Genomic DNA, 14,524 nt, shown 5'->3' with positions numbered 1-14,524 from the left:
ATTCTGGTCTTCATTATATGCTTCTAATCACTACAAATTCTTCTGAAACTTTACAAATATATATATATATATATATATATATATATATATATATTTTTATAATTCCAAAAACTATTTTAATGATCTGATAAAAAATTCTGTCCTTGCAAATTTTCCTTACAAAATCTACACAATCCTGGTTGTCAATGATAGATTTTATTAAAAGAACATAGGTCTACACACATGGGATTTTTTGAGAAATCACTTATTTTAAAGACCACCTATTAAATCTTGCTTTTATAAGAGTCAAAAACAGTGATGACTTTTCTTGTAATGCCTTAATTGTAAATAACACACTGGTATAAATAATAATTTTAAGAAAATTCTTGTTACAAAGAAAAGATGACAATAATACAGTCTATACTATATACCACAGTGTATAATATAGAACCATAGATTCACAGAATCATTTCGGTTGGAAGAGACCCTCAGGATCATTGAGTCCAACCATAACCTAACCTAACTCTAGCACCATGCCCCTGACAACCTTATCTATACACCTTTTAGACACCTCCAGGGGTGGTGACTCCATCACTTCCCTGGGCAGCCTGTTCCAGTGCCTGACAACCTTCTCTGTGAAGAACTTTTTCATAGTATCCAATCTGAATCTTCCCTGGTGCAACTTGAGGCCATTTCCTCTTGTCCTATCACTTGCTACTTGGGACAAGAGACAAATAGCATCCATGCTACAACCTCCTTTCAGGTAGTTGTAGACAGTGATAAAATCTCCCCTCAGCCTCTTTTTCTGAAGGCTAAACAGTCCCAGTTCCCTCAGCCGCTCCTTGTAAGACTTGTTCTCTACACCCTTCACCAGCTTTGTTGCCCTTCTCTGAACTCTCTTTAGCACCTCAATGTCTTTTGTATAGTGAGGAACCCAAAACTAAGCACAGTGTTCAATGTGAAGCCTCTTCAGCATTGAGTACAGTTGGATGATCACTTCCCCAGTCCACACTATTCTTTGATGTATACCAGGATGCTGTGGGTCTTTTTGGCTACTTGGGCACAGTGCTGCCTCCCCTTCAACCACCTGTCTATCAACACTCCCAGATCCTTTTCCACCAGGCATCTTTCCAGCCACTCTTCCTTGAGCCCAAAGCAATGCATGTAATTGTTGCGACCCATGTGGAACCTTGTTAAACCTCATACAATTGCCCTCAGCCCAAAAATCCAGCCAGGCGAGATCCCTCTCTAGAGCCTTCCTATCCTCAAGCAGATCAACATTCCCACCCAATTTTTTGTCATCTGCAAACTTACTAAGGATGCACTCAATCCCCTCATCCAGATGGTTGACAAAGATATTAAACAGAACTGGCCCCTGTACTGAACCCTGGGGAATGCCACTCATGACTACCAACCAACTGGTTTTGGCTCTGTTTACCACAAATCGTTGGGCCTGTCCATCCAGACAGTTCTTTATCCATCGAATAGTACACCCATCCAGGCCACAATCTGCCAGCTTCTCCAGGAGAATGCTGTGGGATATAGTGTCAAAGGCTTTACTGAAGTCTAAGTACACAACATCCACAGCCTTCCCCTAATCTACTAAGCAAGTCAGCTTGTCATAAAAGGAGAACAGGTTGGTCAAGCAGGACATGGCTTTCATAAACCCATGCTGACTGGGCCTCATCACTTTATTGTCCTCTATGTGCCTTGTGATAGCACTCAGGGTGATCTGGTCCATGACTTTCCCCAGCACCGAGCTCACCTGGATCCTCCTTCTGGCCCTTCTTTTTGTATTTGACAATTTCCAGTCAACAGGGACCTACCCGGTTAGCCAGGATTGCTGACAGATAATAGAAAGTGGCTTAGTGATCACATCTGCCAGCTCCCTCAACACCCTTGGATGTATCCCATCTGGCCCATAGACTTCTGGGTGTGTAAGCGCTGTAGCAGATTACTAACCATTTCACCTTGGATTGTTTGGGCTTCATTCTTCTCCATGTCCCTGTCTTCCAGCTCAGCGGAGTGTGTACCTGGAGTACAACTGGTCTTACAATTGAAGACTGAGGCAAAGAAGACATTTAGTACCCCCATCTTTCACTCATCTTCTGTCATTGTGTTTCAACCTGCATCCATCAAAGGGTGGAGATTCTCCTTGTTTTGTTGCTGATGTATTTATAAAAACATTTTTTGTTCCCTCTTAGAGCAGTGGGCAGGCTCAGCTCCAGTTGAGCTTTGGCCCTTCTAATTTTCTCCCTGAATAACCTCATGGCATCCTTGTAGTTCTCTTGAGTAGCCTGCCCCTTCTTCCAAAGGTTATAAATTCTCCTTTTATTCCTGGGTTCCAGCCAAAGCTCTCTATTCAAGCAGGCTGGCATCCTTCTCTGCTGGCTCATCTCTCAGCACACAGGAACAGCCTGCTCCTGTATCTCTAAGATTTCCTTCTTGAAGACCAAAAAGCCTGTCTGGACTCCTTTGTCCTTCATGACTGCCTCCCAAGGGACTCTGCCAACCAGCCTCCTAAACAGATCAAAGTCTGCCCTTTGGGAGTCCAAAGTAGCAGTTTTGGTGACCACCAAATATTTATTTCTCCAATAATAGAAAACTCAATCAGTTTACGATCACTATGCCCAAGACAAACTCAAACTGACACATTACCCACTGATCCTTCTCTGTTTACAAACAATGGGTTCAGTGGGAGCTTCCCTAGTAGGCTCACTGACCAACTGTTTCAGGAAGTTGTCTTCCACGCACTCCAGGAGCCTCCTAGACTGCTTCCTCCCTGCTGTGTTGTATTTACAGAAGATATCTGATAGGTTGGAGTACCCCACAAGAACCAAGGGCTAGCAATCAATACACTTCTCCCAGCTGCCTGCAAAAAATTCCATCTGCCTCTTCATCCTGGTTGGGTGGTCTGTAACAGACTCCCACCAGGATGTCCACCTTGTTGCCCTTCTGTTTTGTTGTCACCCATAGACTCTCAATCTTATCATCACCCTCATCATGCTCCACACAATCAGAATGCTCACTCGCATACAGGGTTACCCCTCCTCATCTCCTTCCTTGCCTATCCCTTCTGAAGAGTTTATAGCCATCTAATGCAGCACTCCAGTTGTGACAGTTACCCCATCATGTTTCTGTGATGGCAACCACATTGTAGTTTTTCTGCCTCACAATGGCTTCCAGTTCCTCCTGTTTGTTGCCCATGATGCGCACATTCCTATAGATGCACTTCAACTGGGCCATGGATTTTGCCAGCTTTTGCTGGTGAGAAACCCTAATTCCTTTGTGGCCTTTCTCAAGAGCTTCCACGGTTCTAACACATCAAAAACTCTTGTGTTTCTTCTACAGCATGGCTCTCCAACCCCTACCTCCACTGGGATGTCACACCAAAGGGCCTCACTAGCCCCCCTTGCCTTAAATGCTGTCATGCTGCACTTGGGTTTGCCTCTACCACAACTGGTTTCCTCCCATTCCCCTTTCAAATTTAGTTTAAAGCCCTCTCAATGAGCCCTGCCAACTCCCGCCACCCAGGATCCTTTTCTCCTTTTCAGACAAGTGTGTCGTATTTGTTACTAGCAGGCCAGGTGCCATGCAAGCTGACCCATGATCAAAAAAAGCAAACTTCTGCTGGTGATACCAGTCCCACAGGTAGGTATTGATCTTCCTGCATCTTTCCTTGTGATACCCTGCAACAGTGGGGGTGGAGCAGAGCACTGCTTGTGCTCTTGAACCCTTGACCAGTCATCTGAAGGCCCTGAAGTCTTTCTTGATTGCCTTAAGTTTCCCTCTTCAGTTTCACCACCACTTACCAGAAAAAATTATTAGGGGATAATGCTCTGAGGGCCTAATCAAGGCAGGAAGTTTCCTTTTGATGTCTGTAACCCCATCTCCAGGGAGGCAGCAGAACTCTCTATGACAAGCCCAAAGTTAAGATGAAGGTAATTTCATTCATTATAATTTGAAAAACTGTATGTTGAATCAGCTGATTATATCTATGGCGACAGATGGAAGCCATGATTTCCTAATGATTAGGAGTCTGTGAGAGATAATGTAATATGAAAAGTGCTATTGAATTTGTATTCATTGTCAAAAATATATATAAAAACCTTCCAGGATGGGTGTTTTGTTTTGGTTTGGTTTTTTATGATTAATAAAATGCTGTAATTTTTGATAGAAAATGGAAGACCCTTAGTATTTTATTTTAGTGATTTTAACCATTATTTTAAATCAAGAACTATGAATAATTTTTGGCCATATTATCATACTTCTGTGCAATTTCAAAAGAAAGAAATGTGCCTCTTAAATTCTAAAAGAAACATTATTTTTCTTATAAACCTAGAAATAAGTTACTGATCTCAAAATATTAGTATACAAACTACCATGCTCATGAAAGAGTTAATGAATAATTTAATCTCTTTTGTCTTGTTTAAATTTAACTAAGACTATTTCTGTAAGGAACCACAAAATTCCATTTGAAAATTATACAGATCGTGTTTTCTGAATATTTCATAGAGTAAGCAATCTGAATGAATTGTTTATTTTTTTTGATAGGTTATGCTATATAATGTCAGTAAACATCAGACAAAAAAATACGGAGATCACAACCTTCCAAAAATTATTTTTTTTTTTCTTAAATAGAACCTCTTTTAGATTACTGTACTAGTAATTTATTGTTTTAGTTTTTTGGTTTGGTTTGGTTTGGTTTCTTTTCCTAAATTTAAATAAACTGAATTTATACAGTTCAAAATCTTCTACATGGTAAAAAAAATATTGTGGAGTTCTGTTTTCATTAGTATAGCACTCTTTGTTTTTTTCTTCTGTGTTTAATGCCTCTTTCTTTTTGGCAGAATGTTTTCAGGATTTGACAATAACTGGCAGAGCCCACAGTCTAATTTGGAAAAGAAAAACCAGAACAGTATGACTGCTCAATAACAATATAATGGTTAAAGAAGTTAGGCTAATGTGGTCTAGCTGCAGCATTACTATCAATGGTCCCTGTCTGCTTAAGTATAGAGGCAGATTGATAAGTCCCTTTCATCAGGTTTTTGATCATGAAAGTAGTGATCACAGACTTGCGTGAGGCCTTGACTGATATAAAGTATACATGACATGGGACTGAGGAACTGTCACTTCCCTTATTTAGTTATTTTACTGTATTATCTAGCATATCATTTGCCCTTCTATTTAAAAAGGCAAGAAAATAAGAAGTGTGAAAGACAAAAAATGCCAAGAGACAATCAAAGCTACTAGAAATACTGCCTACCTTCTATTGTATGTAATGATAACAACAACAACAATCGGATTTGTTTGAGGGAGTTAGTATTTGTTTTCTCAAAATCTGATTGCCAGGATCCAAATAATACCCTTGGCATTCACATTTCTCAGCAGTTTTACAAGCATTTACTCACCCACATTTCACCACATACTCCCTGAAGTTTCCAGCTGGAAATATGGAAGAAAATGCTTAAAAATGCCCCCATCATCTGCCCAATAAGTAAAATAAAATGTTCTTTACAAATTCAAATGAAAGTATAATTTTGATTCCGTAATTTCTTCCATATTCTTTAGCAGGGAATGCACAGAACTTCTTTCCCCTGTTGACAGGCTCCACAGAACTTTTTTTTTTTTTTTTTCATTCTCTGAATAAAATATAAAATTATGCCATAACATTTGTGATGGAATATGTTCTTTTACAGCCATCTATGAGCAATCATGTGAAGCCTATAAGCACAGAGGGAACACTTCAGGTTTTTACAATATTGATTCAGACGGAAGTGGCCCCTTGGGACCATTTCTTGTATACTGTAATATGACAGGTGAGTTGATAAACTTCCTTAACTCACAACTGGGTCTACACGTATGCTTATTATATTGAACCATGAGTTATTGAGAAATAAGTCTCCGTAGCTCATAAAGTTAATGTACACATGCACAACAAAATGAAGGTGACTCCTTAGCTCAGAATACTGGGCAAAGAATTAGGGAGAAAAATTAGAATAACAAGAGGATTCAGGCTGTGAAGCTAACACTGCGTTCCTGTTGTACTTTGCATAAAAGCGACATGTGTTCCATATGGAGACAATGTCATAATAGTTCTTTTTTGGGGAGCGGCTTTGTTTTCATTGAAGTTCCAGCCTCTTGAGGACATTTAAGGAAATGAGAAAATAAGTTTATGTTTTATGAATTACTGATTTTTCTCCATAGCCTTCTGAAAAAATTGTAATTCACAACTGGCTTTTCTTATGAGGAATACAGACACTAAGCTTCACTTTTCAAAATGCAAGTAGATCTTTGGAGAATGGAAATACAACGAGTAGGACTCTCACAGCCTCAATCTCAGGCTCCCTGGCTCCTCCTCTTAACCCAGTTCTCTGAATCTGACCATTTATATCACTTAGAAGTTTTAAATATTGGAGTTTGATGTTAGTCTGCTTTTCAACAAGCTCACAATGGGCACACTTTGGACTAGCATAGGCCCTTAAAAAGAAATATCCTTGTGTCCTATGAGACTAAAAGAGATCAAAGAATCATAGCAGAAAAATGACAATTTTTTAAAGTGGGTATAACCCTCCAAGGTGTAGATTCTGATTTATCCTTGTATGTTCATGGACAGCTGTTGCCATTTTCCTCAGTCAGTCCTTATTTACTACATTAAGCAAACCTCATAGATCAGTTCTTCATCTCAAGATGCAGCCTGACAGGATGAATCTTCTATATTTGTTTTGTTCCCAGTTTCATCGTGACTAGTATTCCCTTTTCCCAACAGAGGCAGAGAAGGCAGATGCACACATTTCTTACAGCGCTGCCTTGTTTTTGACAGTCATAGGGCTTTATTTTCAGGCAGCTGGGAGGGAGGTGCCTCTCCCTGGTATTATTCTTAGAGGTCAGTTTCAGAATGAAAAACCTTCAGTGCACATTGCCAGTTAAGATGACCAAACTTTGAAGTGACTGGCTTTCTTTTTTTTAGTTTGGGAGTGTGATAATGGATCTGATGGCTGGCTTGTTTATCTTAATTTTTATGTTCACAATAAAGTTCAGATATATTTGTGTCTGTGTGTATGTGCATGTACAAAAAGTACTCTGTTTGCTATATTTCCAGCCATCTGCTTTTTGGCACCTTGAATATGTACTTAATAAAATACTATATTTTGACCAAAAAACTGGTAACCAAAGTTGCATAAATAGACATATCTTAATTTTTTTTTCTTTTTTTTTAAATAAGACTCTCACGTTCTTATTTCCTTTAGGTTTTCTGATAAATATTTGTCTTTAAGTGACAAGCAGTACTTTCCTCTCTATAAATATAGTGTCATCTGTGTGTGGCCTGTAGGAAGCTAGGGAAATAAAATACAACTTGGTTAAATATAAGAAATACTACTGTCAGAACATCAGAAATATTATCATGAATACTGCAAATTAGAAAAAAAATAATATGTCTCATATCTACTCAGATTGACTATTAAGTTACAAGAATACAAAGAATATGAATCTAAACTTAACCTGAATGACCCAGACAGGCTTTACCAGGGAGCCTGCTCACTCCTGCTTTGAAGTGGATTTTAGTTGTAGGGGTCAGAGTATTACAGGCTTTGCAAGAGGAAGTTGAAACAGAATAAACTCAGTGGTTCCCTATTCATAGGTGAAGGGCCTTGGCAACAGTAGAAAAAGCAGGATACATGAGCCTTAATCACACACCTATATTTAGGGCAATTTATATTTTGAAGAATATGGAGGGAGTAATCTCTGTGCTACTAAGCAGAGTGTTTGATGTTGCATTTCTGTGTATACAAACTATAAGACAGAGTGACAAATGCATTTCTGTGCTATCGTACCAGCCAGTGTCATGTTTCTTGTGTCTGAGTGCACAGGAAAATAATTTTTTGTAGTCTGAAAGTAAATATATAGTACATAGCCTATGGCTTCTAGTAGCTTTTAAAGTAATGTATTCATTTAAGTATTGCAGTATCAGTTTTAGTTCTTGATCTGTGTGGTTTTCCATTGTACTAAGCTTTTAGAATGAAAATCACTTCCCATAATTGCTCTAGGAAGTTAGACTATTTATTAAAGGATATTTCTGAAGTATCAATATAACTGGAAATATATTGAACTGCTTTGTTGCTTAGTGTAAGCAACATGTCTCCAAGTTGGGGAAAGTCTGTTTCACAGCAGACTACACCTCATAGCACATGCCTTTTACAAACATGTAATATATTGTTTAGTATTCATCCATTTGAATTATATTTTTATGCAAGTCTACTCTGCTCTTTCATTACAAGAGCATTACCTTGGAACACATTTTTCTACAAATCATTGTTGGAATACTGAATATTTATTAGTGATTCATGGGAAAAAAAAATCCTGCAGACAGAGTTCATGTGCTTCTGCATTAAGTATTTTGGCAGTATTTTGCATGCCTCCACTTAACACAAATCATAAGGCCAGTTTACACAATGCAGTGAAGTATGTACCTTCCTTACTCAGCAGTATCCAAGCTAAAAGTCAGCTTAAGACTAGTGTGTGCTTTTTAGGGAAATACAGCTCTCAGTTCTGAACTAGTATTTCATCATGTTACAGGCTGAAACACGTGGGCATACCATGGCGACTGCTATAAATTAACTTTATGTCAGGTGTTCGGAAGAAACTTTCTTTTGAACATTGCAAGCTGCGGTTCTTAGCCCTTGACTAAATACATGTTTTGAATAATATTTCTAATAATGAGTACTATTTGATTTTAGATGGCTAGAATAACTCACCTTCCTGTAATCTGAGTTTATAGTAAGTACACTATTTGAGAGCTACTTTTGCTTCTTTATATCATAGAAGAAGGGTGTAGGCCAATATCTCATACATCGTAAATTAATTCGAATTATAGTGATATATGTAGTGTAGTGTCATTTTATAAACAACTTAAGCCTGGGAAAAGTAAGAATAGTAAGCATTATTTCTTTCTATTCTTTCACAGCAATTTACCAAGTAAACCATATATTATTTCAGAAATAATTATTTGAGTGTCATCACTTAAACTTTCCTTATTCAATAATCATAACAAGCTGAATAGCTGTTACAGCTATGGTATGATAATGTATTTATAAATAGAATCAATCATTAATTGTTTTCATTTTTGCTCAGTGATTTATGTCTCTCTCTCATATCCCCAAAAGCACTTTTTGGGATCAAAGAAGTCACTTAGGTTGATTTAATCATACATTCTTGTTCAATTAACAACTTATGCAACTACTACTTCTCATTCTTTATTATTTTTCACATCTTTTGAAAGATACAACATGGACGATTATACAGCACAACAACACCAACCTAACCAGAGTCAAAAGTGCTAATCGAGAGAACCCTCACACTGTGTTTTTCAAGTACTCTGCCAGCCTAGACCAGCTTCAGGATACAATTAACCATGCAGAGCACTGTGAACAGGAGCTTGCTTACCACTGCAAAAAGTCAAGACTTTTAGATAAGCCAGGTAAGTAAAACAGAAAAATCTTATTATGTTGCACAGTGCATTTTTTTTTTTTTAATTGGCTGCTAAAGGTATTTATTTCTATCAACCTTATGGTATTTTGCTGCTGCGGAGTTTGAACTGCTTCCAATTTCTAGTGCTCAGAGTCCTGTAAGTTGCCAAGAGATATGTGAACCAGAATATCACAAATGTTGTTTTGTAATGGTCTTCATTCACAGAACTAAGTGCTCTCAAGATTAATTTTTCTCTTAATTCTTTTAAATTAACAGAGATTATTATTAACAGAACTCCTTTTGGCCTAGCTGCCAGGGAATTTTACGTTTTAATGAAGGAATGACTGAGGAAATACCTCCTTAAAAGAACACAAACTATTGCATAGGTATTAGAAGTTTATCACTGAATGTTTTTGAACACTTAATGTGCATATTGTCAGTGTTTGACCAGAAGCATTGATACCATTAAATTTCCACTGTCGAATATAAGCATTCATAGAAAAACAGACAAACAAAACCTTAAAATGTGGTTTACTGACAAAAGCATAATTGTTTTAAGAGAAAAATTAATGGAGATCCTCTCATACACTTAAAGAAAAATGAAGTTATGTAGTCTACCTAAGACTTAACTTTCACAGACACAGAGGTGCTGTTAACAGAATTCATAATGAAAATCCTTTCTAAGTACTCCTGTGGAAATAAAAAATCACATTTTTTACTGTCTTTTGAAAAACTAATTTGAATTGTTTGACTTGTCTACCAGAAACTCTTGAAACTGCCCAAACTGATTTCTTTACATTTTTTTCTACAAAGTAGAGAGCAGGCCTCTGAGTGCAATAGTATTTGATTCTGTCTCTGAACTCTTTCCTTTCTTATTCTTTCTCCTTAATTATGTTACGGACATCGCTAGACTTCTTAGACTAGAATTCATTCTTAACAAAATACTTGTTCAAAAACATCTATGCAGCATAAAAGATGAACCTACTGCTTAAGATGTCCCACTGAAGCCCCCTTTTACCTATGGACTCCAAATTAAAGTTACACTTAGGTGTTCAAAAGCTTGGCTTAGACCCATCAGAGGGTTTCAAGATTATGCTCTCTAGCTATTTCATATCTTTAGGCTGTTAACTGTCACACAGACTAAGTGAAGAAAACCCCACGCAAACCAACAAAAAAACCACAAAACCAATAAATCCCACCTTCTCAAATCACCTGTTTCAGCAGAGTGATCAAGCTAGAAACCATGAAAAAATGCATGCCAAAGAAGAACAGAGGGAAAGACCTAGGCAAGCAGGTTTTTTTTTTTGGTGTCCCGGTGTGACACAGCACTACAAACTTTAGAGGTTCATTACAAATTTTTGTAAAGATGTTGCAATTATAAGTGTCAATTGTATTTAAATTTTACAGGATGATCAGCCTATTTAGAAGACTTCAGAGAGCTAAATAAGAATTCTGTTTGGAATACAAAAATTTGAGGGAAGTTTAAGAAAATAAAATGATCTAGTTTGAAATTTTGGACAGGCCAACTTAGTTTTTATTTAATCTGTTCAGCATCTGAAGATAGTCTTCACCAGCTTTTTCTATTTAAGATCACATTTAAGTATTTGCTTGATTATATTTACGCATGTCTCTTTGAATGATTTTTACAGCCAAAATTACAAAACAAACAAACAAAAAGAAATCAATCACAAACAGCTCATAACTGAAGCATACCTGATATTGAAACAAAATTCAAATAACATTTTGCTGAAACAAGTTTGTTCTGTTTAATTCATTAGGAGCACAATGAAAGATCAGAATTTGAATTGCAGATAGGTATATTAACAAATTGCACAATTTAATCCCTCCTATATCTGCTCTCTGTAATCTTCACTAGCTCTGCCTGACAAGTATTAAATTTGATGATGGCTACTCAGAATAGTTTTTGGAACGTGCACCCACATAGTAATTCTTTAGTGACTGTATTTTAAGAATACTTTACATTTGATTGGTCTGGATAGCATTTCCAAACAATGTCATGAAAGAAGTCACCTGTTAATAGATTTATGTGATCATTATGAAGAAACCCCTAGTCATTTTAATTAATAGCTTTATTTTACTTAGGCAACATTTTCTGCCAAAGTAGGGGTTACTATCTGGGCTAATCACTATGAACTTGCAGCATTTCAGTAAATACTCCTCACCTGTCAGGGTTTAAGGCAAGGCAGCCATAAACCCTGGCAGATGCTCCCTATTACCCTCTTACCTCCTTACCCTGGCAGATGCTCCCTATTACCCTCTTACCTCCTTACCTCCTTACCTACCCTCTTACCCTCTTACCCTCTTACCCCTTCCCTTCAGACTGGAATGATGATAGGGAAGAAAGAAGGAAAAGAAACTTAGACTTCAAGTTGGAAGGTTTTAAAGGGGTTTACTAATAATACTAATAAATAGAGAATATATACAAAATATACAAAATGAATGTTGAGTGCTCAATGTGGAGTTGGAGTCACTCCAGCAGCAGGAGCTGGGTGTGCAGAGCTGGCGTGGCTCCAGCAGGTGTGGCTCAGGCCCCCAGAAGTCATGGGCAGGACTTCACAGCAAATCCAGAGACCGGTTGCAGGGATTACAGGGCCTGAGGCCTGTAGATCACAGGCAAACAAGGTCCTCTTTAGATGCCAGTCATGGCTAAAGAGCTTGACCCTTGTGACCACCCTCTTATCTAGGGGGTATGACGATTATTGGTCAATTTAAGTCACCTGTTCCATCCACCTCTCCTTAAACACTCCCCTCTCACAATGGAATATGGGAAAACTTATCAGTCTTTCTTGGCTACCATAGTAACAAATCTAAACATGAGCTTCTTCAGAATTCCATTGGTCTTCTTATCAGCATCAGGTACAGCATCTGAGGAAAAAATATGTGGGCAAAACCTCAGAAAAGTGCAGCCACCTAGAAGAACTTAGCTGAAAGAAAAATAGCTAAAAGAGAACTGGTCTTGTTTTTAACAAAACCAGGACACTGCTGTATGAACAAATAACTGAGACCAGCTTTTAAACATACCCCAATTTCCCTAGTGAAAGACTGGGAATATTAATTCAGGACTAAAATATAAAGCTAAGGCATGCTGTCGAAACAGCAGAAATATTCATCTTTTTACAGTCTTAGTTGTTGGAAGTTTTTTAAAGTGTGGTCTGATAAATTATTTATAAACTGTCTCTAGGTTTTCTTCCTCCTGTGATGGCTTGCAAACACAAACACTGATATTGGACATTGATGCCATTATGCAAGTTTGACTTTTCCAGAAACTGCTCACACTGTTTTTTGGCCTGCTGGGCTGACAGTTGTGCGGTAATGAATGCAGTCAATATGTTTACTATCTGAGAGACTGTCAGTGTAACAGAGGTCTTATCTAACAGTGAGGTTTAATAAGCAGCAGCAGTTGTAAGTGAAGTTGAGACTGGGATAAATTCCACCTTCTTTGTGTGGGCCTGCTTCTGAAAACTTAGAACTCCAACAACAGCAAAAAGAAGTACATCTATAAGAAACTCTATAATTTAGCAGTACTTGATTTCTTCTTATGCCTTGACTTTCATGCATTTCACCTATGACCCTTCTTCTGTCTCATTTGAGATGCTTTATCTTTATGCTTCATATCTTTTAGCTTTTATCTGTTCTATATATTTTCTGTTGCTGTGCTTTCTTGACAATATCTTTAAGCTTGATCTGCAGTACTGTAACATTAAGAAAACATCCATTTTAATCATTTTGCTGCAAACAATGCTGAATGGATGCATCAGACAGAGATGTAATAGTCCTGTGAAACCTCTCTTCTGCTTACTAGATACATCAACTTACTCACGGGAGCATTGTGAATATGACTTTTTCTGACTCTGATTATATAAATTCCGAATCTGCCGTCCATGACCTAGCAGCTGTCTTTGAACATTTCTGATTAACACCACTATTCAGCTGCTTCATATTTGTCACATGGGCATTAGTACTCTGTAATACTCTTGGTAGCAGGATGAGACCATTTCTGCATAGCTTTTCTGTAACTCTTCTCCTTCTATTGCTGCTAGTTACATGATTTCAAATTGATCTTTACTTGGGAATATAAACTACCTTGATTTTTAGGGTGATGGTATTTCCTTTTTCATGGACCATTTTAAAATGAATTACATAAATGGACTGCTTAAGATAAATGAATCTAATATCATGGCTGGCTGAGCTAGGGTCTGTGAGTTCCCTTTTCCACTAATGTAAGCAAAAACCTATGACAATCATTTAATACCTGATTCAGAAGTATTAAAATGAATAATTACTTTTCAAGTAAAGGCAGGTGGTTTTTGTTTTGTTTTAATTGTTGTTTAAAGGTTTTTGTTTTGAGAAGTGATTTTTCTCTGCTTAAACTTTTGAAGACTTCTTTGGATGAGAAAAATGGGGAGAAGTAAGATAGAAAACTGGGCACTGATTTTCTCTAACCTGCCTTTTAGATGGGATGCCACTGAGCTGGTGGATTGGAAGAACCAATGAAACACAGACTTACTGGGGAGGTTCCTTGCCTGCTGTACAAAAATGTGCTTGTGGATTAGAGGGGACCTGCATTGATTCCCAGCATTACTGCAACTGTGATGCAGACAGAGATGAATGGTGACTTTTTACTGTTGCTTATTCAAAATTTTTTTTCCTGGAAAGTAAATAAAGAAAATATACAGGCCTTAGCACATTTAGAACACCATAGTGTCACTTGTTTAATGCAGAACACATTTGCTCACAAAATTCTAACTATATACAGTAAGTATTATTGCTAATTCTTCCACTCTCCATTCTGGAGAGGGTTTAATTTTATATAGATACTTTATAGTTTTGTAGTATATTGCATGTTATATATCAAGACATGAGTTCTGGTCTTTAGTACAATTTCATATATTAGTTTTAAAATACTGAAAATAACTAAATCTAAAATTAAAGGTTCTAGGAAAAAGCCACATGTTTTTTAGCATAATTTTTAACTTCACTTTTAAGTTTAGACTTTTTATCCCCTTTTTCTTTTGTCATTTAAAAGTGAGATAATTAGAACTGATCAACCTTTCTC

General features: G+C 37.3%; 1 protein-coding gene across 1 annotated transcript in view; it reads left to right on the top strand.

Moving 5' to 3' along the window:
* Positions 1–14,524, top strand: part of CNTNAP4 (contactin associated protein family member 4) — a gene marked incomplete at both ends in the record, with an annotated part of 249,687 nt that overhangs the window by 196,070 nt on the left and 39,093 nt on the right. The window contains 3 exons of the mRNA XM_082075208.1: positions 5,679–5,798; positions 9,260–9,457; positions 13,923–14,079. Coding sequence (XP_081931334.1) covers positions 5,679–5,798; positions 9,260–9,457; positions 13,923–14,079 — 475 coding nt within the window. The remainder of the gene's footprint in view (positions 1–5,678; positions 5,799–9,259; positions 9,458–13,922; positions 14,080–14,524) is intronic.

This window comes from Streptopelia decaocto, assembly GCF_964273445.1.
Source record: "Streptopelia decaocto genome assembly, chromosome: Z".
In the NCBI taxonomy this organism is placed as follows: Eukaryota; Metazoa; Chordata; class Aves; order Columbiformes; family Columbidae; genus Streptopelia; species Streptopelia decaocto.
The sequence above is the reverse complement of the archived record's forward strand: the minus strand, read 5'-3'. Positions and strand labels throughout refer to the sequence as shown.